The sequence below is a fragment of the Megalobrama amblycephala genome, linkage group LG23, assembly GCF_018812025.1.
Source record: "Megalobrama amblycephala isolate DHTTF-2021 linkage group LG23, ASM1881202v1, whole genome shotgun sequence".
Lineage (NCBI taxonomy): Eukaryota > Metazoa > Chordata > Actinopteri > Cypriniformes > Xenocyprididae > Megalobrama > Megalobrama amblycephala.
The window spans coordinates 10,526,842-10,551,709 of NC_063066.1; the positions used below are offsets into that span (position 1 = coordinate 10,526,842).

The window sequence follows — 24,868 nt, forward strand, 5'->3', positions numbered from 1 at the left end:
CATCTTAATTAAAACAATAGTGACAACATTACAGCACACAATATGTTCATCTGTCCTCAACTGCCCCAGTCTCTTGGCCTCTAGCTACACTTGTATTTAATTCTCTTAGTGACTTGATTATGGGAATGTTCATATAAGCATTGAAAATGAAGAGGGTGGGTCATAAACAGTTTAAATTGTGCTAGATTAATGGTACCAATGTTTGTAAAAACAAATACAAATGAAAACAAACATTTAAAGCAAAAAACAACAAAACAAATGTAATAAAATTTCAATAGACATCAACTTTATATCAATATAATTCATGGAAAATCCAAAAAAAAAAAAAAAAATGTTTTACTGCTTCAAGGCTTTTTTTATATCACTCACCATTCAGCAAGAGAAATAAAACCCTTCCTGTTTATTGGACGACAGAAAATTCAAGCAGAACCCAATGTACCTCTGCTCAGATTTTCATCAGACCTTTTGTTCTTGTAGAGAATGGAAATCTATACACAGAGCAAAAACAAATGACTCAGAATCAGCAAATCAAACAAAACAACAGAGGACCTGATAAGTCTTCCTCTGGCTCAGACAAAATGGACAGAAAATGCACCACCCAGGTTACAAAAGTGAACTGTGTTGGTCTGTTCATCTCATCTACCTATATATGAAGAGATGTTTAAGAGAAGAAAACCATCATTCCTTCATATGACGTTGTTTCCGGACACGCACAACTTAAACAATTCAGAGAAGGGAATCTGTTTGACTAATATCATAAAGCTACCCTCTTCCTCTCTCTCTCTCTCCTTCTCTCTCGCTCTCTCAGTGGGAGGGTTAATACCAAGGGGGAGGAAGCCCTCTTTTCCGTGACCCCCAGAGTCAGGGATACATAAGCAACATGAGGGACTTGGGCTCCAAATCCAAGGCAAACAGCCCTGACACAAACCGACCCTCTTCACTCTCATTCTACTGGACTTCCAATTCACAAAAGGGAAACGTGCACATTACGGCAGGATAACTCCGACAGAAACCTGCCCTCAATCTCAGCCGCGCTGTCACACACTTGCACACAGATATACAAACACATTCACAGCCACACAGCCGCGCACACACACACACAGACACAGACACACGCGCGCACCGAAGAGCAAACAGTCTCTCTCCCTTTCTCTCTCTCGCACTCGCTCACCCACTCTCCTCTCCCTCCCATCCACACACGCACACCACTACAGTATATCAGCTAGCGACTGGCAGGGAAACGGAGGGGAGAGCAGAAATGAATGTGAAGATCTTGACGCTGGTGATTGTGCTGGTGGTTTCTCTGCTGTGTTCAGCCAGTGCTGGTAAGTACGGAGCGTGACGGCTGTTGCCTCCCTGTGTTTATCTTTTTCTCTCTGCTGTTAGCCTTGGGCTTGGGGACGGGAATGGGCAGCTGTAGTTGATCAGTTACCCAGCGTGGTTAGCCTTCTGGGGCTGGGGAGAGGAGGGAAACGGCACCTGGCTGCGCGCTGTACTGCACTGCAGAGGTTTGGCTTGTTATTGTGCCCATTTAATGAAGTTAATTGTGCCATTGGTGGATTATTTGCCGACTTTACTATGACATATGTAGGAAAATAACTGCGATGATGATGATGATGATGATGATTCTTCCTGGTGTCATGTAACGCTTGGCTTTCTAGGATTATGTACTCCTGGATGTCGTAAATGTAAGGTGTTTGTCTATACGATATTGTGGTGCATGGAATGAGGTGATAAAAACAGCAGATGGTTGTATAATTTGGATTTCACAAGGAAAACGCTGATATGCTCTTGGCACTTGCGGTTCCCGTAGATGTTTAAAGGTGGATTTGATCCATGTCTTTTGGGCTGTGCCACATCATGGATGGATTCTCAGTCTCTCTGGGCTGAAGCTACATTGATCAGAGTTCTTGTGCTTAACCTCCATATGATTTATTCCGAAAACAATCTGCTATTGTGCTGTTATGTAATTCTTGCTCTAACACCATTTTATTTTTCATCTACCTCTACAATGAAACCTTTTATCAAAGATGTCACACAAGTCTCCAAGCTGTGAGCTCGAGTCAGGTGACCGGTGGCCACCCTGCAGATGTGATGCAGGTAACAGGCTTGTGTTAAAAACAACTGTGGCCCTTGTGTAAACGCTCACATTTCTCTAAAGTCCAACTGCTGGGAAGCATGTGTGCATGTCGAATGGCTACTTGGCGTATCAAACGGCCCCTTACGCCCTGCGTTTCCACGCACGTTTGTTACAGAGACGCTGCTATTTTGGTCTCCGCACGAGTAAATGGGAAGCAATTACCTTGCATTACGATCAGTGTCGTTTTTCACTCTCCCTGCGTGTGTGTGGAGCCTGATCCTGATCCTCGGAAGGACAGGCTACTAACGCGTGATCCGGGTCAGGCTGCCTGCTTGTCGCTATTAGTAGTATTATCTCCATCATGAGATGGGGGTGAGGGAGCCGCGGGGAGCCGGAGCTGCGCGCTGTCGCGGGAAGGTGTTGGAAGCGACTCGGTGTGTAGGCAGCGGGTGTGAAGCCTTTCATCTTCAGACAAACGCTTTTCCAGTACACTGGGAGTTTGCTGGAAATTGCCATCCGTCTCAACCGTACAACGGGGGTGATCTGCGCACTGCTTTCTCGGAGGTTGAAAGAGGGTGGGGACGCAGAGAAGTCATGGTGCAACAGGCGACAGCGGCTTCGCTACCGCAGGCATTGAGTGTCACCCAGCAGAACGGCTGCGGCCCTGCTAATCTCGCCTGCGCATACCTCAATCTGCTCGTCTTGTAATGGGCTTCCCCTAAAGAATGGGCAAATCTTGAGCGCATTGAGCCATTCATAATTCATCCTGAAAGCAATCTGTCTTCCACTCTCAAGTCTGGTATGTAAACACTTCATATTGTGGAAACAGTTCAGGCACTCTGGGTTGTCAGTCCGAGTCCGGTATCGACGCCTCATCTTTCAAAGTCACGGAAGCGCGGGATGAATCCTTTCAAAAATACAGTCTCGAAAGCAAACACGCACACACATACACGCACAGAAGTCCTGAGATGGTGTAATTTTAGCTGCTTGGTTTGTCCTCTTCGTCCAGGTGAGGTTGTGGAGATCAGATCTCGGGCATTATCTGTTTGAAATCAGCTCTTTGGAAAAGGGCGATTTCATGCGAGCTGTCAACAACGCTATTAAACTTTGAAGTAGCGTTGGAGATCTTGCGTGGGCTTGTCGCTCACTGTGCATCCTGGGTCGGCGTGAAACCCTTGCAAAACAAATATTAGGCTCATTAGGAAATCTTCAGCCACACAATGTTTCTTTTTAGAAGAAACAGGGGGAAAGAGCAGGATATTTTGTGAAATAACACCAGTGGCCCTGTGCTAAAAGCATGCAGGAAGCATTAAATCATAATTCCAAGAGTTCACTTAATGTGAAGAAGGTGTTTGCGGTTTCGCACTTGATTATAGGGGCCATGGAGAGAATACAAACAGGCAAACTTTTCCAGATGTCCAGCGATAACATGATAATAGTGTCAGAGCAGCATGAGGGAGATGAGCACAACATAAAGGTCATCACAGGATTATGGAGAATCATTCAGCGGTGCTTTGAGGCATAATGGTTTTTTGGCCAAGTTCCTCTCTCTTTCATAAGCATGCGTGCACATACGTGCACATGCTCACACACACATACAGAGGGTCAGTGACTCAGATCTATTTTATGAGTAACCTGGATATCCTCTATGGTCTCACTGTAATGACTGCAGTGTGATTTGTCAGAGATAAGCAAACAAACTCTAAAGAAGAGTTTAACCTGATATACCAGTATGAAAATATGAAATACTGTCATCATTTACTCACCCTCCAGTCATTCCCAACTCATTTGACTTTCTTCTGAGTCTGACTACAAATGAAAATGTAAGGTAGGCTGTTGACGCTGCTTTTTTTCCCATGCAATGAAAGTGACAAGGCTGTCAAAAATGAACACAAAACTCCATAAAATTATCATAATGTTAATTCATATGATTTGTATACTGCATATTAAGTGTTCTGAAGCCATTATATATCTTAGTATAAAAAAAAGACAACATTTTATTTGTTATTCATACAAATTCTTTTGTGCAATTGGAATATGTGCATATATATGTGCAAATGCACCGTGTTTACATATGTACAAACATGAATGAGCTATGGTGGAAATTAAATTTCATTTGATATGGTATATGATTTTACTTTTTTGGCAAATGCTTTTTGTTTTTGGAGCTTAGAGCAAAGGAAAAGAGCAGCGTGAACACTTCTTCTTTTGAAGCATTCGTGTAGCTCAAACAGTTGAGTATGATGCTACCAATGCCAATGTCATGGGTTTGATTCCCAGGGAATGCATGAACTGATATAAAGTTTACCTTGATTGAAATGTAAAAAGTTCTGGATAAATGTTAAAATGAAGCGTTTCACGAAAGAAAGAAAATCAAAAAAGATTGGAATGGCATGAAGGTGACCTATTCCCTGAACAATTACTACTTTATATTAATGTACATACTGATATTTTTTACATACATAATACCCATTCAAACAGATCAAGCACAGGGTCATTTGCATTCTCTGCCAACTTGTTGCACCATTTTATAAATACTTCATAAATATCTGCTCGGAGCTGTGGAAGTGGTTGTTTTTCCGGCTACATGGCTTGGCAGAGCAGAACCAATAAAACAGTGCCCTTTATAAAACAGAGTACATTTTCCGAGCTCTATTATAACTCATGTGGTAAAGACTCGGGGTAACCTTTGAGAAAAGCTCCCCAGTGGCAGTACAGTGGATGTCTTGACATATGTGATTGCTATAGGGCAGCATAACGCAATTTAGAGCACTTTGAATATATCAGATCACCTCCACCATCAGACTTAAACAGACATGGAGGAAAAATCCTGAAGGGTGCTCATGGAGGAGAAAGAAAAGAAAAAAGCTATTGTACAGCCTTCTGATGTGGTGAGGAACACAGCCGCTAAAATATTAAAAGGTCTTTAAAACTTCACAGCTGGTGGTCTTCCCGAATTTGCAGGTGGACAAATGCGGGGAATATAAAGGGCCCGGTGCCAAAATTGCTTCAAATGGATGCTTGCTCACTGCACTCTCTCAGAATCACACTTCTGCATCTGGCTAGCTACATGCCTCCAGTACCCACAAGCAAGCTGACAAACCATTAGCCAGGCCCCTTCCTCTAAACATCAGAAACCATATCCCCTCAACACCCCCAAAATCTCCCTCTCTTTCCCCAACTTTTTAATTAAAGCCAGATATACCGAACGCCTCGCTGCGTCCACAGGGGCCCGATATTAACCTGATTTATAGCTCCCTTTTCAAATATTAAGCATTACGTTTATTGTCGTTGCTGATCAGATACGATCAGAGTGGACATTTTTATGAACAGCAAGGCAAAATGCTGTATAAATATTTCAAGCAGGGGAATAAATGTGCTTTAATTATTTTCATGCTCAATTTGAAGAGCAAGGAATGAAAAACACAATTGCACCACACAGGCTTGGTTTTGTTCGCAGTTAACGGCAGAAAAATAGCACATTGTTGTTTGTGCTTCTATCGTGAGCTTTCCCAGATTATTTCAGAAGTATATCACATCAAACCATTAGCCTGATTTAAGGCTTTTGCTGTGGGTACTTCATTAAATCTGTTCAGAAACAGAGCCGGGGTTCTGATTGCTCTGAGCAGTATAGATGTGAGAAACTGACTGGATTGTTTATGAGAAGCGTTCAAGAGTTTTTGGAACACTTTACCAATTCCCCCACTGGGACTAACCATAATTCCAAGCCTGAAGGTACAAGATATGTGTTATGCCTTCAATTTTATTGCACTAAATCTTATGCCGCCAATACAAACTCAAGCCTCAATGTTTTCTCTCATGTCTTTAATAGAAGGCGACGTGCATTAAATGTAGCACCTCTGTACATCTATTGCTTATGAAGCTTAAAAACAACTCTAATAAGTATATTGAATGTCATTCAATTTGTTGTAAAGACACTGCAGAGCTGATAGGAAATTGTTTTTAAAATGTCCAGAAGGAACAATTAAAAACTGAAAGATATTATGTGTCAAAGCAAATCTTATCATATCATTTCTCTCTCTTTCAGTATAGAACAAATGAGGTATATGCATGATAGTTGACATCATGTCTTTTATCCCATAGGAAACAAAAAACATACTAGTGAAAAACATCATCTTGAATGAATAAGTCTTGTTTGTTAAACTAGCATACAGAAATTGGAACCGGATTCTGTAAATACATATACAATTCAGACAGAGAGTTTACTCAAAGATTGTGAAGCTTTACATTTAATCTTATTCTGGTTAAACACTGTGGTTAATATACCAACATACATAAACAAAAAAGGTAAATGAACTGTCAGTAATTAAATACGGCCTGTAACATGACCCACAATGTTACTGTGAGAACCAGGGCAAATTTTCTAAAACAAAAACACTCCATCACACAACACAAGCAGCCATTCACATCTGAGCTGTTAATCATACACCATCATTCCATTCTCATCCATACGACACATATGTGTCTTTTCATGACTGATTGTTTAGTGTGATCTCAGCTGGAAATATCCCAGCATGCACCGGTTGACACTCCTTTCAGTAGCTAGGCACCGAGCCCAAAGCAGGAGAATTGAAGCTATACCATCACATGTCCACTTTAAAGACAGTATGCATGCAGGCTCACAGCTGACAGCACAATAGTAAGGGGTGGATGTGGTTCATTACCGATTAGAAAGCCCTTGGAAATAGACTGCTAGAGCATCCCGTCGCTAAAGAGCCAGCACTTTCTTGACGATTACCAACATGCTGAGTTTGAGCCCATCACTGCTGACGAGAATATTCAGGTCTCGATCGCCGTTGCTGCCCGCCTCGGAGGTAAATCCTCTTTGAGACGGCATGCTGTTTTGCCCTGGAAGCCAATTCAGAAGAAATCGCACTTAAGATGCTTTGCATGATCGGCTCTCTTGATTTTCTTGTACTTAAAGGTCCAACCTGCAGTAACCTCTACCCAATGATTCACCCCTACCAGTCTGAAGTGCTGGTGCAAGAACTTAAGCAAGTCTTAATCAGCCTTCTCCCCTTTTTTTTTTTTTTTTTTTTCATCTTTTCTCTTTCTCTCAACACATCATTAGCAGTCAAGGCAGCAGCCGTAGCGCTTTGAACCTGCAGCTCTCTGATCATTCGGAACCGGGCCATTTCTAACCACATTATTATAGCTTAGCGCTAATTTGGGTCATGTGTAGTTTGCTTGCAAGGCTGCACACCATCTGAGGGTGTCAGAAACGATCAGAAAAAAAGAGTGGTGACGAGAAGCTTCAGCCACTTTTATCAGAGCGCTGCTCTTATTTTCAGTAATGGAGCTCAAAGTGGAGGTGTGGGAAAGTCTGTGAACTTTTCGTGCGATTTTGTTCCTCAGCGGAGTTGCAGAACACAATGCACGCCTTCATTTTCTCCTGCAAGCCGCGTGCTATCACAGCAGCACAATGCTGAATATCAAACAGCCCCCGTTGTGATGAAATACAACGACCGGCCTGACGGAAAGGGAAAGGGTTAAGCAATCTTACTGTCTACCTCCACCTAATAATGGACCAGTGCTGAAATTTGTAAACTGGGAAACCTGATCCATTCCAGCTGACAATGTCATTCTCTTGCTCCTCAGTGAGTGCCTTTCACAGCGGCTGCCATGGAAACGTGGTTTGAGAGCACGTTAGAGACTGGTACCAGTTTATGCCAAGGCCCTGCACTACTGGTAGGCATGCGATAAGCAGCGTCGCAACTCCAGGCTTCAAAAGGCCAGGCTGCTGATTTCAGATGCCGCTCGGGGAGTCTTACTGGCTTCTTTAACATCATTTCCATATCAGAGTAGTATATTTAGGGACATAATAGCACACTGTTAGGAAATTTAGTGTAACAGGGTCTTATTTATGAGCTAGGCAAGTGATTCATACTGGGGTTTCATGCTAATTAATGTGTCTCATTCTAGGCATAATGCTCATGATCAAGTGTGACTAGCTAAAGGATAGTCTTAGCGGGCATCAAATTGGCACGCCTGCGTGTGTGGCGGAGAAAAAAGCAGCTAAGTGTGGAGCTTTCTCTCTCTTATTTCATTGAATGAATGTCCTCTGAGACACTGGGGATCACGCCTCTGACGTCACACACCGTCAGCTATGGTTACACCCCCATGGGACTCCACGCCTCTTCTCGCACATATGCAAGGCAAAACAAAGCACTGACAGTCACGCACATGCACATTCATTCACAAAATGCTTTTGGAAATTATTTGGCCTCACACACAGCAGAAACGCTGCACCTTTCTGTGTGAAATTTCATACATAAGCTAAAATGATTAATATACAACCGAGCATCAGTGAGTGTGTCTACGTGTACATCAAAATCATGAGAACTATTATAAAAAAACAACAACAGATAATAGAAGAAAAACTTAAAATCATCTTTTTTTCTCTCTCTCTGTTTTGAGGTTGAAACAAACAGATATGCATACAAGATGTGCATGCATTGAGGATGCCACCAGGACACAGAACAGAGAGGCTAATTGGGAAAAAAAAAATCTGACCAGCCTGATTTCATTAGTATTTGTACATCATTTTTGCACATATATTTTTGTATGTTTAGCCATTTCTGTAACAAAACTACACTTTAAAACCAAACTATAAATCAGTTCATTCATGACCTTACACACTTATTAAAGTGCACAACATTTTTGGATTAAAATATCTAAAAACTACTAGAACAATGTTATATATTTTGTTGATTTGTGTACTTACATTATCTCAAATGTTTCCAAGAATGTTTAAATCCACAGAAATAAGCAATTTTAACCAGGACACGGACCGTGTTTGTGCGTCGCCTATCAATGACATCATACCCACGTTACCCTCCATTTCTGGTTTTATTTAGTAGAAACCATGGAAACATCAAAGATGCTTTAATATATTATGTGTTTTATTAGACAGGTGAGCAACTGTTTTTGATGGATATATTCATCTACGTATAACTAATCATGATATATAGCTCAACACAGTAAGTCTTATTGTTTAAATCCCGTTTTCTTGATTTACAGTGAGTACCATGTTTTACCATGCCTAATATCGATCTAGCTTACTGCAGTGTGCATTAAGTGTCTCATAGCACCCGCCGAGCGAACGCACAGAGTAGCACTATAGCAACTTTCAACACACAAATGTATCTAATATGATAAAACAGCGCTGTTTTACCCCACATACGCCTGACCTGAAGAAGCGGAAGCGGTGACTGCGCGTGTCGTGTATCGCACTCTGCCCTGCTCTGCTTCATACTACAGTAATGTTAATAATCTCATCCATGAACATGATTTCTGCCCGAGTCCCGTAGACGTGAAGACAACACCTCCCATGATTCCGCGAAATCAAGGCGTCATCAAGCTACACCTCTAGAATAACCTCTAGCGGCGCTTATTTACATATTGTGGCTTTAAGTGTAAGATGCATGTAGGCGCACTCAACAGCATCTAAAGGCCTGTACATTTTTTACATTTTAATTACATAAACAGGATCTGTTTAGACATGCTGTAATTCTTAAGATAGAGCCACACAGAAAACCTCATTAGCTTCAGGCTGCAATTAAAAACAAAAGATAAGAAAATACACAAACCTCCATAACAATTTGTGTCACCTTTGACTTATGATGTGGCTGCGTTGCTGGTATCCATTATGCATGTTTGTGGAGACGCCCTTACAAGAGCTGTTATGACTGCAGTCTCAAGCTGTGGAGAGAGCGAGAGGCTGGATGTCAGACAAACACCTAGGCACGATCCTCTCATCATGTCTACCGCTGCACCCCTGTCTCTACAATAAATAGATGGGTATGTCAAGCAGAATATTCTGTAAACAATGACAAATAAATCAATACTCCTTCATAACGTTGCACAAACAAACTAACCAAGCAAGACGATTTTGATTTGCATAGACAGAGCAATTATATTACACATTGATTGGTCGTTGAATCTGATTGATTTAAGATGGGTGGTGGTGGAGGTGCTAGAAGGGCAAATGTATAAGCAGAGATAATGCATGTAGTACAACCAGCCATAAATAAGCGTTGCCCTCTCCTCACCTGGTTCTGCTTTGCGTGTAAGTAGATCTAATCTTTCACTTCCTGGAGTAGTGAGTAAAAGATTAGATCCATCTGGTGCCCCAAGCTTAAAGGTCTTCAGACTAGCCTAAACTTTATATCTATTGGAAGTCACGGCTCTTTATTTTTCATGTTGTGTGTTTGTACAGGGAGTGTATTGTAAATTTAGGCCAGTCAAAGAAATTCGGTAAACCATTCATCAGATTGTGCTCAGCCCTTTATAAACGTTGCCTACCCTGGGCCTCTCTCTCCCTGTCAGGAAAGTGCTGGGTGATGGATAACTCTCTCGGCTAAAAGGCAGCCCTGGGATTTACAGGGACATACTATCAGACACAAGGTGTCCAGCGGAGGTGAGGCACGGCGAGGCAGTCGTGTTAAAAAGTCAACATAATGGATGAACCTAAGGAGTGTGGTACTAGAGGATGAGATGGCAACGATCTGGCTATTTATCATTAGCCTGGAGGAAAGCTGACCAATCTGGACACTTCCTGTCGAGCCACCATCTCTGTGGGAGCAAATTGTGGTGACTTCAGCATTTCAGTGTTGCCCGAATTCTCACTTTATTAAACTTAAATTGATCAAACGGCTCCCAAAGTCATGCTTAATGGGATAGTTCACTTAAAAAATGAGAAAAATTAAAATTTCAACATAGGCTCATTAAAAAAGTGCCTAAAGTTTGAAAAACATAATACAATTTTCTGCAGTTTCCAGCACTAGTGGCAGTAAAACAGCAACAACATTTATTCATTTTAACACAAATTATGATTATAAGGGCAGATTATTGATTAATAAAGAATTAAATTTTTGTGCGAGTTTCATTATACAATATATGATCGCAAAGCACTTTTAAAAAAGTGATAAAGCATTAAAGGGTTAGTTCACCCAAAAATTAAATTTCTTTCATTAATTACTCACCCTCATGTTGTTCCCGCAAGACCTTCATTCATCTTTGGAACACAAATTAAGATATTTTTGATGAAATCTGAGATTTTTTTTTTTTATCTCCCATAGAAAGCAACGAAATTATCACATTCAAGGTCCAGAAAAGTAGTAAAGATATTGTTAAAATAGTCAGTGTGACTACAGTGGTTCAACCTTAATGTTATGAAGCGACAAGCATATTTTTTTTGCGCAAAAACAAAACAAAAATAACGACTTTATTCAACAATTTTTCCTCCTCCCTGTCAGTCTCCTACGCAGTTACCATGTAGCCACGTTGACTATTTTAACGATGTCTTTACTACTTTTCTCGACCTTGAATGTGGTAATTTCATTGCTTTCTATGGGAGATAAAAAAACACTCTCAGATTTCATCAAAAATATCCTAATTTGTGTTCTGAAGATAAAATGAAGGTCTTACGGGTGTGGAACGACATGAGGGTGAGTAATTAAAAATTTCAAATTTTGGGTGAACTAATCCTTTAACCTTTTAGCACCAGACATTTCCAAACTGCCGTGATATGTACAATGAACATCAATGGGATCCAAATCAACACTGCACCACAATGACTTTCACTGTGTGGACAAAAAACAAACACTGAGACTCAGGCCTTCCTTGAGTACCGCAGAAAAAAAGTAAGTCATACAAATTTGGAATGACATGAGGATGAGTAAATGATTACAGAATTTTCATTTTTGTATGAGCTATCACTTTAAGGGTTTGACGTCTTTAGATAAGACTGCTGGTATCGTGAGAAGCATCTATTGCAATATTACATCCTGACTTGCTTGTCATTAGGTGGTGAACCTGGAAGATATTATGTTGGTGAGAAGGAGGCCCACTATCAGCGCCATCAAATCTAATGCAATAAGGGGGCTAGAGCGTTTTCATCCCTGAGTGGGTCTGGTAAACAAGCAGCAAGTTAGAGGAAGATCCCATCAGCATATGCCATCTATTATAGTATATCCACGGTTATTGCTCCTGTCACTTTGTATTCGCCACGAAGCGTGGAAAGATCCGACCCGCAGAGTAACACAAGGAGCTATGCAGATTGAGAAGAAGCCAAGAGTCGTAAAACAGACAATGGAGTGATTCTGAGTGCTTAAAATAGACCCCCCTCTTTATCAGTCCAATGCATTGAGTTAATTCATAAACGCTGTTCTTATCACAACCAGAGATTATTTTTAGCAGCATTCTTCTTATTTGCAGCCTGGGATGACAATTTTCGGAGAGATCTTCTCCCCTCAAAGCTAAACGGGCAGCAAATGCTGCCTGTCAGATGGTGATGGCAGGAAACATCTAAATTGTGTCATTATGGAGAGGTTTATGACAGACGCTGATAGTAGAGCTGCGGTGATGTGCTGCGTTCAGCTCAGCCAGGTGTAATTACAGCCTCTTCTGCCTGCCTGGCTGAAAAACATTGTTTTTTTGGCCCCCTCAGAGACATTTCAAGACTATTTCTCACGCTGTGGTGAACAATATGTTGGGTTGAATGATTATGGTACTGAAAAAGCAAAAAGACTTTTTAAAGGACCAATCGGGTGGGGGACATTTCTGATCACATGGAGCCTTTTTACATGTTAAACCCCTCAGATTAGAAAGAAATGACTTGAATGCAGACAGAATGTGTAAACTTGCTTCATTCATTTCTGGAGAAAAAAAAAACAGGAGGTTAATGCTCGGATTAGCAGGTCTGGTGGATTTAGCGTGGTTTCTTTTTTTCATGAGATGTTGAAATATGCAATGCAGTCTTTTTGTGGGGCAAATGAATTAGTCCACTGTTCGCCAAATTAGTCCGATGTGAATGTGTCAGCTAAAGGCGATTAGTTTGTAAATGTAATTTAAGTTGTCAGGAATTTAAAAATATAGTTTGGAGATATTTAACTCATTAGCAGACTTACAGGCAACGTGTTTGGCCTCACGTCGTCCAGTCACTACATGTACTACCCGTCAAAGATTTAAGTCTTTTTCAAGGCTTCGAAACTGTATGATTACCAACTCAAATCATATGCTGTTAGCTGCTTGAAGCTCTCCATGAATAAAAACAAAAAACAGACTGTCATGAAGAGCAGAAAAATAATAATAGTGAAAAAATACATTCCAGTCAGAGCATATCTGTTTTTCCATGTTAGCCTGTTTTTCACTGTTAGCCATTAGTTATTAATTTGTGTTTTCCTGCTGGAAAATCCATATTAAGCTGGTAGATGCGTTTTGGAACATGTTTGCTGGTTCCTACCTGGTTCAAGCAAGTTTTTAGCTTCTCCAAGCTGGTTTGTTTCTCATCCAAGATGGCCTACCAGCTGGCCAAAGTTGGTCTATCAGCTTCAACCAGCTAATGACCAGCTAGAAACGGCTACCATGTTCCAAAACAAGAATCTAGAATGTCTAGAAGGTCTAAAATTGAGTTCATTCTTACAAAGACTTTTTTGTTTAATTTACAAGAATTGCTTGTATTATGATATTTAAAAAAACAAAAAAAAAAAACTGCTCCCTGTTGTCTTCTTAATATAGGTTGTCTGTCACTCCCCAGGGAGATGTTAGGAATGTCTTGACCCAACGAGAATAATCTCATTCAAGTTCTTGCTGGGAAAAGGTTAATGGGATTCTCTGTTTACTCTGTAGGATAGGCATTTGTTGAGCTCTCACTGAAAGATTCCTTTTTTAAGACATTTCTGGCGGCGTTTTTTTGAATGCGTTGGAGTTAAAGACAAACACAGACAAAAAAGGTTAAGGCAGAAAGATGTATGCATAAAAGGGAGATGAATCTGGAAGAACGGGATGAATTATCTTCATGCACTTCAGCATAAAGAGGATAGTATGGTATGTGCATAGTATGCAATGAAGGATTGGAGAGCAGTGGCCTGGAACGGGAAACATAACTGATGATTGACCAAGCACGTTTTCCCATTCATCCCCTTCAATAATGTAGGAAAAGACAGGACTCATTGATTCTAGTTTCTGTCATTAGGAAGACTGGGAAGTTTCCATGGAAAGACATCCAATCCCTATGATGAACTCAAACAAAACACCCTTAGAAAGCCAATTCAGGACTTGAATGGGATATCACTGACATCAGATAGTGCTGCACAGATCAAGGTCTCCCCAAAACCTCCCAGAATGTTTGCTCTCCCCGGAGGACTTGTTTGATTTTTCTAAAGAGGTGAGAGGTTATAGACGCACTGATGTGGATCAAGCTGTGGATATGAGACAAGCTTAAAGGATCTACTCGCACTTATTGAGAGATGACTGGAAACATCTGAGCACACTCACAAGCAAGCAGTGTAGTTCACATAGACTCACAGACAAATATGTGTTCAGGACAAGCGTCTCCCCAGTGTTCTTAAGACAGATACCCATCACATGATGAGAGAAGTTCAAAGATTTGCATGTAAACAGTGAACTTGACTGTGCTGAGGGTCTTTTTGGTAGTTTTTGTGCAGCAATAAATTGCTAATAAAGTTTCTTAAAGGTGAAGTTTGTCATTTTTAAAGAGGTGGTTGAGAAGAGGAAGAGTTGTTGTAGTAGAGTGTTGTTACCATGCTGTTATTTTATGCCGGACTGCTTCACAATTGAGGGTCAATTCAATGCTGGATTTGCACAAAAGATTACCATGACGGCACATGCTAGTCGATGAGTTGAATCAACTCCACAGCAACTACATACATTTATCCACTACCCTTTCAGAACCCTTACGTCCAATTGCATTTAATAAGTTGTAACTTCTTCCTGAGTCTCTCCATCAGTGTCCGACTGATGGACAATGTAAGGCTGAACACCATTATCGTCATTTTGGCTGTGTGAGATTCACCAGCTTTGTCATTGTTGAGCAACTGAAGCGTGAGCTGTTAAAGCTCAGAACTTTTCTGGAAAGTAGGCCGGGAGCAGCAGCTCATTTGCATTTAAAGGCACACACACAAAACGGTTCTCCACAAAAGTGTAAACACTGTTATTGTGGTCTTTTTTAACATTTCGACCTGCTCAACACAGCAACTCCGGCACAACCATTGTTGTGATTTTGGGGCGGGGCTAAGTCTTTATCCAACCAACAGAAAATTGTTGTTTGGAGACATTATTTTTGTTCAGAAACATTGTTTTTTGCAATTCACTTTAACCAAAGTGACCCAGTATTTTGAAAATAGACAAGTGCATTGTTCATTTTATCACTTGTTATTTTATGTTGGGTTTCAGAATTCACATACACTTTTTCTGTCCGCAGGTCCAATGGCCTCCACCGAGCATAGCAAAGAGCTAGAGGAGGTGGGCAGCATGAGGACTCCTTTGCGGCAGAATCCCGCTCGAGCCGGCCGGAGCCAAAGACCTGGCTGGAGGAGGAGACGCCCTCGACCCCGTCTCTCCCATAAGGGGCCCATGCCATTTTAGAGCAAGGTCAGTATGACATTACTCTACCAATGCAATAGCCTAAAAGCAACAACAAGAGCAGAACAGAATGAGTAGCCAATATGAGGGAAAAAACAAATCTAATTTTCATCTATAAATGGAGCAGTTCTGGATAGGCCTTGAGGGAAGCACCTGTCTCAATTTCTGAAGTATCGTCAAATACATACTGAGGAAGGTTGGGAATGCAGGAGAATAACATGAAGAAAGGGAGACTGTGATTGACAGAAACCTGCTCGCTCATTCACTTCTTTCATGAATTATAGATTACTGCTGGCACAGAAAAACTGCATGTCTTTATGAGATTACTGGACTTTAGACTGCCAGCTTCTGTGGTCCCAATCTTCTCCAGCAGATCTACAAAACCCATACAGAGTGGAATATAATACAGTGTAAATGTTGTATTATGTCTGAGTCAACATGTTTCCATTATCCTGATAATGCCAATTAAATTTCCTATCCAAAGATAATATTCCAGAATCTCATCTGAACCGCTTCAGCTAGTTTTTTCTCATAAAAAGGATATTTAACTTAACGTCTAGATAAACAATTCCTCAGGCAACATTTTTTTTTTTTTACATCTAATAAAAGGTTTTTTTCTCTTCTTACAAACATTGTCTCCATGAAATTTTCAGTGATGTCACACCAAAGCCTATATTTTAATATGGTCTTTATTAAGGAAACATTCATGTTACAACGTCAATAAATAAAAGAGAACTGTATCTGACAGATCTTATCAGCACGGTTACGTTTTATTACTTAAAGGCTTCACGCTGAAATGCTGACCCAAGGTTTTTCCAGAAAATAAGTGGTTTTTATATATAAAAAAAGGATTAAAAAAAAAAAAAAATCAGCGGATGGCAGAGAGATATTCAAGGACTCATTCACAGCTTTTTTTTTTTTTTTTTTTTTTACACATAGTCCACAGAGTAAGATGACTAAACAGGGTACAATGACCCCACAAGAGTTCACAATACAAGCCTGCAGAGTCCTGCCATAAATTAACCTCATATAAGACCAGAGTCTATGGAGAAGGACAGGTCTGCTCTTTATGGCACAGTTAATCGTCTTTAAAAGCCGAGAGATGAAGGCAATAAAAAGTGAGAAATCCCAAATCCTCCTATAGCAAATTACATTTTTTTTTCAACTTGGTAAACAATTACTATTAATTTCCTCGATCAATCTAAGGGAAAACACTTAGACTTTGTCCTCAGAGGTGGGCACAAAGACCAAAGCCTATGTATGTACTCCCATCCCAACCAATAAAATGCACATATTCTTTAAGTGATTTGAGCAGTCAATACTTGTTTTGATCCCCAGAATACTGGCAGCACAATGAGGGGAACTGCAGGAAGTTGTGTAGCTCCATTAAATGGAACGGCTCAGTGACTCACAATGTAGAGTCCACAAACAGCACTTCAACCCCAAACAAGACGAAGATTTCTCTTTCATTCGGCTGCTTCTTCAGCTCCCTTCATGCCGTACTAGGGTTCAAAGTTCACGTCTTTTAGCACATTCACCCACATTCCTTTGGGCCCGCTTTGGTGAACCAGTTCATTTGAGGCGACTAATGTGCCAATCAAGCCTGCGGTACCAAACCCCAAAATTCTTCTCCTAATCCGCTCACAGTTCATTATATCCACAATGCGATACATTTACATTTATATTCATTTCCTTGACAGACATTTTATCGTTAAAGAGAACATGTTGTGATAATTACTGTATGACACAGTACAGTAACTCAGTCCACGGCCCAGATGGGGCTCCCACTAAAGTGTTTGACCTGCATCTGGCTTGTGTACAACATCTCACATTTTGTGCAGTGTGAGAAATGTAGCCTCACACTTCATCATCTATGGCTAAAACGGGGCACAGACTGACAGGGGCAATTAACTCTCCTCAAGGGCTGATAACAGACAGAGAACCACCGAATAAGGCCACAGTGGAGGCACTTAAAAGGCTTCTTTTTTTCATTGTGCAGCACCACCATGCCTCCAGATGAGAAGGATGTCACAGAAGGAAATCATTGCTTGTGTAGAACTTAAGTTAACACCAAGGGGATGACTTGGAAGTGTTTATTATAGCACTATAAAAAGAAACTTGACATTCGCATTAAAATAAATATTCACAGTTCAAAGTTGAGCTCAATCAACAGCATTTCATAGTTGATTCAATCAACAACATGACAATGTTGATTACCACAAAATAAAGGAAAAAAGTAAATGTGAAAATAAATGGGGCCAATTTCTACAGAATTATAATAAAACATTTTCAAGATAATAAATTCATAAGAGCACATATTAAATTTTCTGTTAAAACTTGTTTATTATTTTAGCTATATAGTTGTTCTTGTCCTTTTTACAATTGTTTTACCATTTTAGGCACTATGTTGTCCCAGCAAGAAAGCTGTAAAATCATGTTAACGTTCATATTGTTTTATCTTGTGGCTGTACTATTGAAACGGTGAGTTTTTTAGCTTTAGGGATTGGCTCTATTCATTGCAGTTGTAAATGCCTCACTGTAACCCAGATGTTTGTGGTATAAATACATTTTGTGGTAAATCAACATTATGCCCCAAGAACTGTTGATTCATCTTAACTTACCTGAAACCCTGAATATTCCTTTAAGACCAATCAGTCTAACTAAACAACACATTGGATGGGGCCTCTTCATTGTGAATGCTCTAGGAAGTAAACGGAAAAGGAGGTTAAAAGCTCAGCTGAAGATTATGAGAACTGAAGTTTGTGGTAATAGAACACAAGCAACACAAGAATGAACAAAATGTTACAAGATCCAGATGCCAAAACATATAAGAGGAACAACACATTTTGAGAGACCTCCTCTTCAAAGACTCCCTAACACAAAGGCACTGAGCAGAGAGCTAGAAATTGGAAATCTGCCTCATTAAGTACCAAGGGGGCACACTAGACGATTAGAACACAACTGCCTGACACAAAGTTTCTCTTTTAAAGTGCACGCAGTTGGCTGTTGTTGGTATTTTCTGACTGACAATCAGCATGATGTCATAGAGCACAAAGTTTGCATCACAAATGTGATGAGTCACAAACAAAAGATGGTTCAGATAAGAATCACTGGTGCTGCATTGTACATGAGTCAAACACAGAACTATGCAGGTAGAAAGTAAAAGGATGTAAACAGAGAGTAAAAAGATGGTTCTTATCGCACAATGGGCACTGTTGTACTGGAAGAATAAAGCTCATTGACAAATACAGTATGTAAAGTCATGAACCAAACAATAAAAGATGACCTCACTGATTAACATCCTTGCTCAAAGTGAAAAATAGGAACACAATTCTAGTGATATACTCCGGAAGCATGAATTAGATCAATTTATAAAAGGCAGAATCCTAATCATCATGGAAACTCATAAGTGACAGACTTGACTCTGCCATTCATTTTGGCATTAGAATTGTGTTAAGCTGAAGTCCATCCAAAAATGAAAATTCTGTCATCATTTACTCACCCTCATGTCATTCCAAACCTGTATGACTTTGTTTTGTGGAACAAAAAAGAAGATATTCAAAATAATCTTCTTGTGTGTTCAGCAGAAGAAAGAAATGCATACAGGTTTGGAATGACATGAAGGTAAGTAAATGATGACAGAATTTTCATTTTTGAATGGACTATCCCTTCAAATAAGCTTAAAAATACACACTGTAGGACATAAATATATATATAAAAAAAAATAAACAAGTAAATAAACAATTTTACTTACACTGAACTGTTTTTATCACCTTTGAATACATAATGAAACATTTTAAATGTCTCATCTGGCATCTTGTTTTTTAACAATTCGTTTAACTTGTTTTTTTTTTTAAGTTTGTTCCAATGCGTTATGCAGCTGCCTTCACCAATTCTTCTAAAACAACGTATCTTGTAGTTAGTTGACCTAAAAACTAATCATCAATTACTCACCCTCATGCCATTCCAATCATGTATGCATGTCTTTCTGGATGATCAATACTGCAAACTGAAAGAACTAGTCTGATGATGTTTTTGAGTTACCTTTAGGATAATTAAAACTTTGATGACTAAACCGTTCTTTTCTCAGCCGTTACGTTTGGTACCCACTACCTGTGCCAATTAGTAAAAGTACAGAAAAACCCTGCATTGTACCTTATTCATGTCTCTTTTCTTTTGTCCACAGGCACAGCTTAGAGTGCCCTCCCCCTTGGTTCTGATTTCTATGCTCTTCCTTTGCCTTGGGGGGCCTTGCAACAAGGGGCCTTTGCTAGCCCAGCCTGAAGAGTGATGTCCATAGCACCTGCTGGTTCTTCAAGCAACTCTTCTTCTGTCCACAAAAAACCAGGACAAGCCACTCACCCTCAGCTCTACGAAGAATTGTGGGCCGGGAACAGGGGTGGGGGGTATTGAGCCCGAGCTATCAGATTCTGTCTCTCTCTGTCTGTCTCTCTCCTCCTGTGGTTTTCCTCATTTGCTTTCTAGAGCCCTTTCATGGCCACACTTTGCATGATGTGTGAGCAGTGGGGAGCCTGGTCCAAACAGTTATAGTCTGAAAAGCATCAGTTTCTTCTCCGAGGTGTGCTAGTCCCATTCTCTCCAGCGTGAAGGTGACCACAGTGCTTTGTCCCATTGCTACATGTTGGCAACTCTTGGCTTATTAATGGTGTTTATGAGGGAAGAAAGTGGTAGGGGCACTAAAATAAGGCACAACTAAATGCTTAGGCCCATTATGGCCAGGTCAGCAACATTAATTTTTTTACATTTTGCACAATTTTGTCATCTGCCTGCAACAACTACAAAAAAGGACAGTTAGCTTAATAATAGCATCAATGAGTGCATTTACATGACAAACCACTCACAAAACAATGATCAAAAAGGACTTGTTCTAGAAACCTGACGATGAAAGAAACCATGTTTAAATGAGATCGACTATGTTTAAATCGAGTTTTGGCGCCAAAATGTTAACACACAAAGCATGCACCTCCAGAACGCAGATTGTGCATGTATGGTTCAGTTATAATTACCTCTAAAATGTTGAATGAATATAATTCATTGGCATATCCGTGAGATTGCATCTCATTGTGCTGTCCAATGGCTATTACACTTCATCCTACCAATGAGCCTAAGAGTTGTCAGGCATCAGAAGCTTAAGGATAAAGCCAGTGTCTCATTATCAGAATCACACTCCACTTCCATGAGCGTGAGATCATCTGTCCTGAGCCCTCTTCTCCTCCCCCATGACACACTCTGCTTTACAGCAGAGATACATGACTGTTAACTGGCCAGGGTGATCTGCTTCATAAGGCGGACCATCTCTCCTTTTAATGAAGTGCCAAATAGCAAATCTACTCCACAGTGCTGCCAGGAGAAGAAAAGTAAACATGTTACCTCTTATCTTGGGGGAAGCATAACATCTAACCACATGTATGCATTTTGCCATTTGTTTGAAGATCCAATATAAAGGCAAAGGTAGCATGGTTTGAAGACATTAGACCAAAAAGAAAACAGAAAATTCCATAAAGATCTGAGATTGTCCCCTTGACCGGATTCTTTGACTGACAGAACTCTATGCCTTTATTTGACATCATACTGGAAATAATTTCTTGTTTAGTTCTCATTCTTTTGGTGTTATTTTTGTTATATTTCAATTCATTTCTCAGGGTGCTGTGACAGAAGCCTGTATGGTCTATATTACATGCATTTATTTAAAAAACACACATTATTTGTATCCGCACCATTTAGCTTCATGCTTATGTATCTGCCACTTTAGCTACATATTCAGACTATGTTTTTACAAGCCATTATTTTTCTCTCCCCAGTGGGAGCAGCTGCCTTTTGAGTTTGAGCCTCTGTAGCACAGACGGCTACGACGGTTATTAAACCCCACTGCTAATCGGTTTTAGATTGGAATCACTAAAATCTCTTTCAAGTTCACAAGTCAAAATGGCATAGAATGAGCACACTACCTTCATGTTAGACTGATTTATGATGTAATAATCTATAAATAGGAGCAACCCTTGGCATGGGCATCGTCAAACCTTCATAACTTTCAGTAAGACACAAATTATGAGGCCGAGATTAGAGGCTGTTAGCTACACTCTTTAATTAGACAACACAGCAAGTCATTGCAAATTAGCATTTGAGTCCCTCCCCGGTTTCCTGTTCACTGTTTGTCTGTGGATTTGGAAACAGAGAGCCGTCGTGTTAACCCGCAAACACCGCCTTGCGGCAAAATCAGATCTTCATAAGAGAGTGCCTAAAAACCACAGCGGTAAAACACCCAGCCGAGCTCACCTCGATTAAAAATGTATCGAATCTTAAGGCACTGTGAATACTAATAATTCCAGTCACGCTATGATTATTTTATACCCTCTCAGACAGATTTCATTAACGCTTTCTCAGAACGGCAGTGCTCCCAAGAGCTCTGCTTCATGGATCAGTAGGTCAAAACGCAGAGAAGATCCAAGCTTGGGTGGCTGAGTTGCCGTACACTCCGTCTGAAGAGTCTGTCAGAGGTGCAGAGTAATGCCTGTATTCACACTGTTGTTCATGAATGTATCTTCACCATCCTCACCGGAGCTGAGCTGCCCCTCCAGGAAGGGCCATCAAGCAGCGTTTCAGTTCAGTTCAAGCCTTGAATCATGAAAAACTAGCCCGTCACTGCTACATACGACAACCGACCCGATCCCCCTTCCCACCGATGGTGATGGTTATCTGTTTCATCAAACATCCAAAGACAAATATGACAAAATCCAAAGCTTGCTATAGCAGAGACCCCTACCAATCACTTGGCTTTCCTCCAACAGTTCTCTGTACGGACATGCAAGGCTGCACTTTTTGCAATTCCATTATGCTGCTGGAAAATTAAATCCTGAAAACAAGTCTTTTGGCATGTAATGGTTTTCCAGTGTCTTGTGACAATTAAATTGACTGATTCTTGTCTAGCTGGTTGTCCAAAGCTTACTTTTCGATAGAGTGTGGAAAGCTGTATTTTATTTTTGTGTGTGAGGTCGTATAAAAGTGTAGAAAAAGTAGTCTGCTGCACAATATGTCATGGACACAAAAAAGCTTTCTCACCCTCCTCTGCCGTCGAACTCGGTCCATCGTCCCCGTCAGCACATCAGATTAATGGAGCTTGCGGCACCAAGAGTACAAGCACGTCCAGACTCAAAACTGAAATGGCAAACACACGCATTATACTTACAGAGCACAAATCATTTTGTATAAATGTTTTTGTTTAAAGAGCTCACATGAGAAACTCATTCCTACTCTATCATATGTTTCTGCCCAATTTGGCTTCATCATTAGTCCTATGCACTTGTACGCACGTTCTACTTGATCATTCAGAGGTCTTTTGTTTGAGTACAGAATTTTGCATGGGAGAAAGGTATCCAGAAGGTGTTTGTATGTTGAAAACAGAGTTGTGGAAAGTGAAACGAGGTCCAAAGAGTTCCCTTGCATCGTAATTGTTTAGAGAGGAAGGATAAAAGCAATGAATACAATACAAAACTCCTCTTTACCATTGTGATTCATTACATTGGTTTTACCAAGACATTCATTAGGGCACACAGAAAGAGAAAAGACCCATTTGGCCGATTGTTTTCAATTAGCTCGTCACGGTGCATGTAAAATGTGGCGACCAGATCGAGTAACTGAAATCCAATCCCAACAGTTCACAAATGTCCACCAACTGGTTGGGATGCTTAGAATGATCCGATTATTCTGTTGCTTCAAACAAGACTTCACACCCATAAAGAGCTCTAACCTCTATCCAAAATGCATCTATACACACGGCCTGTTTGTTCAGCACACCCATCCATTTCAAATCTGAAAATCTGTCGTCAGGCCTGGCATTTCAACAGTATTAGTGGGCCATGTGAAAAGCAGCGTAACAGCAAGGTATTATTCCTCCTCTTTATTCCTGTTGGAGGTGTGTGCTCATCAAACTCACCTGGCCAAATGTACAGTCCCTGTCTCTGTTTTGATGTTGACCTGGGCAAAAACAAATGAATAAATAAATGAATTAAACAAGTGTATCAGAAATGGTTGAAATACTGTGTACATATTTGAACTTTTGGTTTCTAATTTATAAAGATAAGCTTTAGCTCTTGGAGTACTTATTTTATTTTTTTCCTTTCATGCGTAGCTTTGTGTTTTTATTTTCTATTTCTGTAAAGTGTGTAAATATATCTTTATGATAATAAGTAATATTAAAAATCTTATTTTAAGAAACAAGTGTGAGTTTGTTCTTCTTATGAAAATTCTACAAAAAAGATATTAGTCATTCATAATCATTTTTATAATTTAAGTTGAAAAAAGACATATTGTGATACTAATACATGACAAGCTGAACTAGTATTAACTAGTTACTAATGACGGTTTAACCACAGGTCACTTTAGGAATCTTGATTAGATAGATTTACTTTTAAAGTTCATCTAAAAATGAAAATTCTGTCACCATTAACTCACCCCCATTCAGTTTCAAACATGTATGTATTGAAGCTCATTTCCACTAAGAAAAAAAATGTGTATAACTTTCTTACTTCTATGGAACACAAAAGAATATATTTTTTTTTTTTTAAGTCTGTGTTTTTTATCCATACAATGAAAGTCAAATGTGTCTAATTGCTCCCTACTGATTTTCAAAGTATGGACTAATACTTTCTTTGGTAAATCATAATAATGATGTAAAAAGTTATTTATGAGAAATTATGAGATCCAGCATTTTTATTTTCTTATGTGATGGAAATGGGCTTCCATATGTATAAATTCTTCTGTGGAACAACAAAGATGATTTAAAAAAAACAAAATGTCTGTGTTTTTTTGTCAATACAATGAAAGTCAATGGGGTCCATTGTAGTTTTGGGCCCCACTGACTTTCATTGTATGGACTAAAACATTTTTCAATAAAAAGAACATAAACTTAAACATGCTTTGGTAAATTAAATTATGACATTAAAGGGTCAATAGTAATTAGGACATAAAGTTAACATTTTGAGATACTAATGACCTACTAAAATTATGATATGTTCATTTTATTTTTTTTTTTTTATCTAATCATTATTATGACTTAGTATCTCAACATTTTAAACTTTTTATCTTTACTAAATATGATTCACCAAAGCATATTTGTTCTTATGTTATGATTGAAAACTGAAACTGAGGGAGAGAAACAGAAAAAAAGAGAAATCAACTAGAAGAAAAATGGTCGGTCTGCAGCCCCTCATTGCCGCTCCATCCACTGGGAGCAGCTCTGGGAAGTGTCAGCTTAGCATGGTGAGCTGACATGGCCTGACAGGCAGTAGGGTACCCCACGAGGTGATCGCACCCCAATCCTGAGAGGTTATGTCATCAAACCTGGGTCAGCTGTATAATTGG

The 24,868-nt window shown here is 39.9% G+C and overlaps 2 protein-coding genes across 13 annotated transcripts in view; one reads left to right on the forward strand and one right to left on the reverse strand.

Moving 5' to 3' along the window:
- xpnpep2 (X-prolyl aminopeptidase (aminopeptidase P) 2, membrane-bound) overlaps positions 1-24,868 on the reverse strand; it is a 102,645-nt gene that overhangs the window by 67,707 nt on the left and 10,070 nt on the right. For 9 of the 11 annotated variants that reach the window (XM_048175784.1, XM_048175787.1, XM_048175789.1 and 6 more), the window contains 3 exons: positions 23,442-23,482; positions 22,568-22,663; positions 9,691-9,802 (listed from right to left, as the gene is read on the reverse strand). The gene's annotated coding sequence lies outside the window, so the exon portion shown is untranslated. Of the gene's footprint in view, positions 1-9,690; positions 9,803-15,309; positions 15,439-22,567; positions 22,664-23,441; positions 23,493-24,868 lie in introns of those variants that run through there. The other 2 variants (XM_048175790.1, XM_048175786.1) reach the window with 2 other exon arrangements.
- On the forward strand, positions 892-23,722 carry apln (apelin). 2 transcript variants are annotated; one of them, XM_048175799.1, is made up of 3 exons: positions 892-1,325; positions 15,327-15,496; positions 19,674-23,722. In XM_048175799.1, the coding sequence occupies exons 1-2, from the start codon at positions 1,259-1,261 to the stop codon at positions 15,488-15,490; spliced, it is 231 nt and encodes a 76-aa protein (XP_048031756.1). In that variant the 5' UTR covers positions 892-1,258; the 3' UTR covers positions 15,491-15,496; positions 19,674-23,722. The 2 variants fall into 2 exon arrangements, with proteins under 2 accessions (XP_048031756.1, XP_048031755.1); XM_048175798.1 differs by lacking the exon at positions 892-1,325 and adding an exon at positions 2,016-2,100.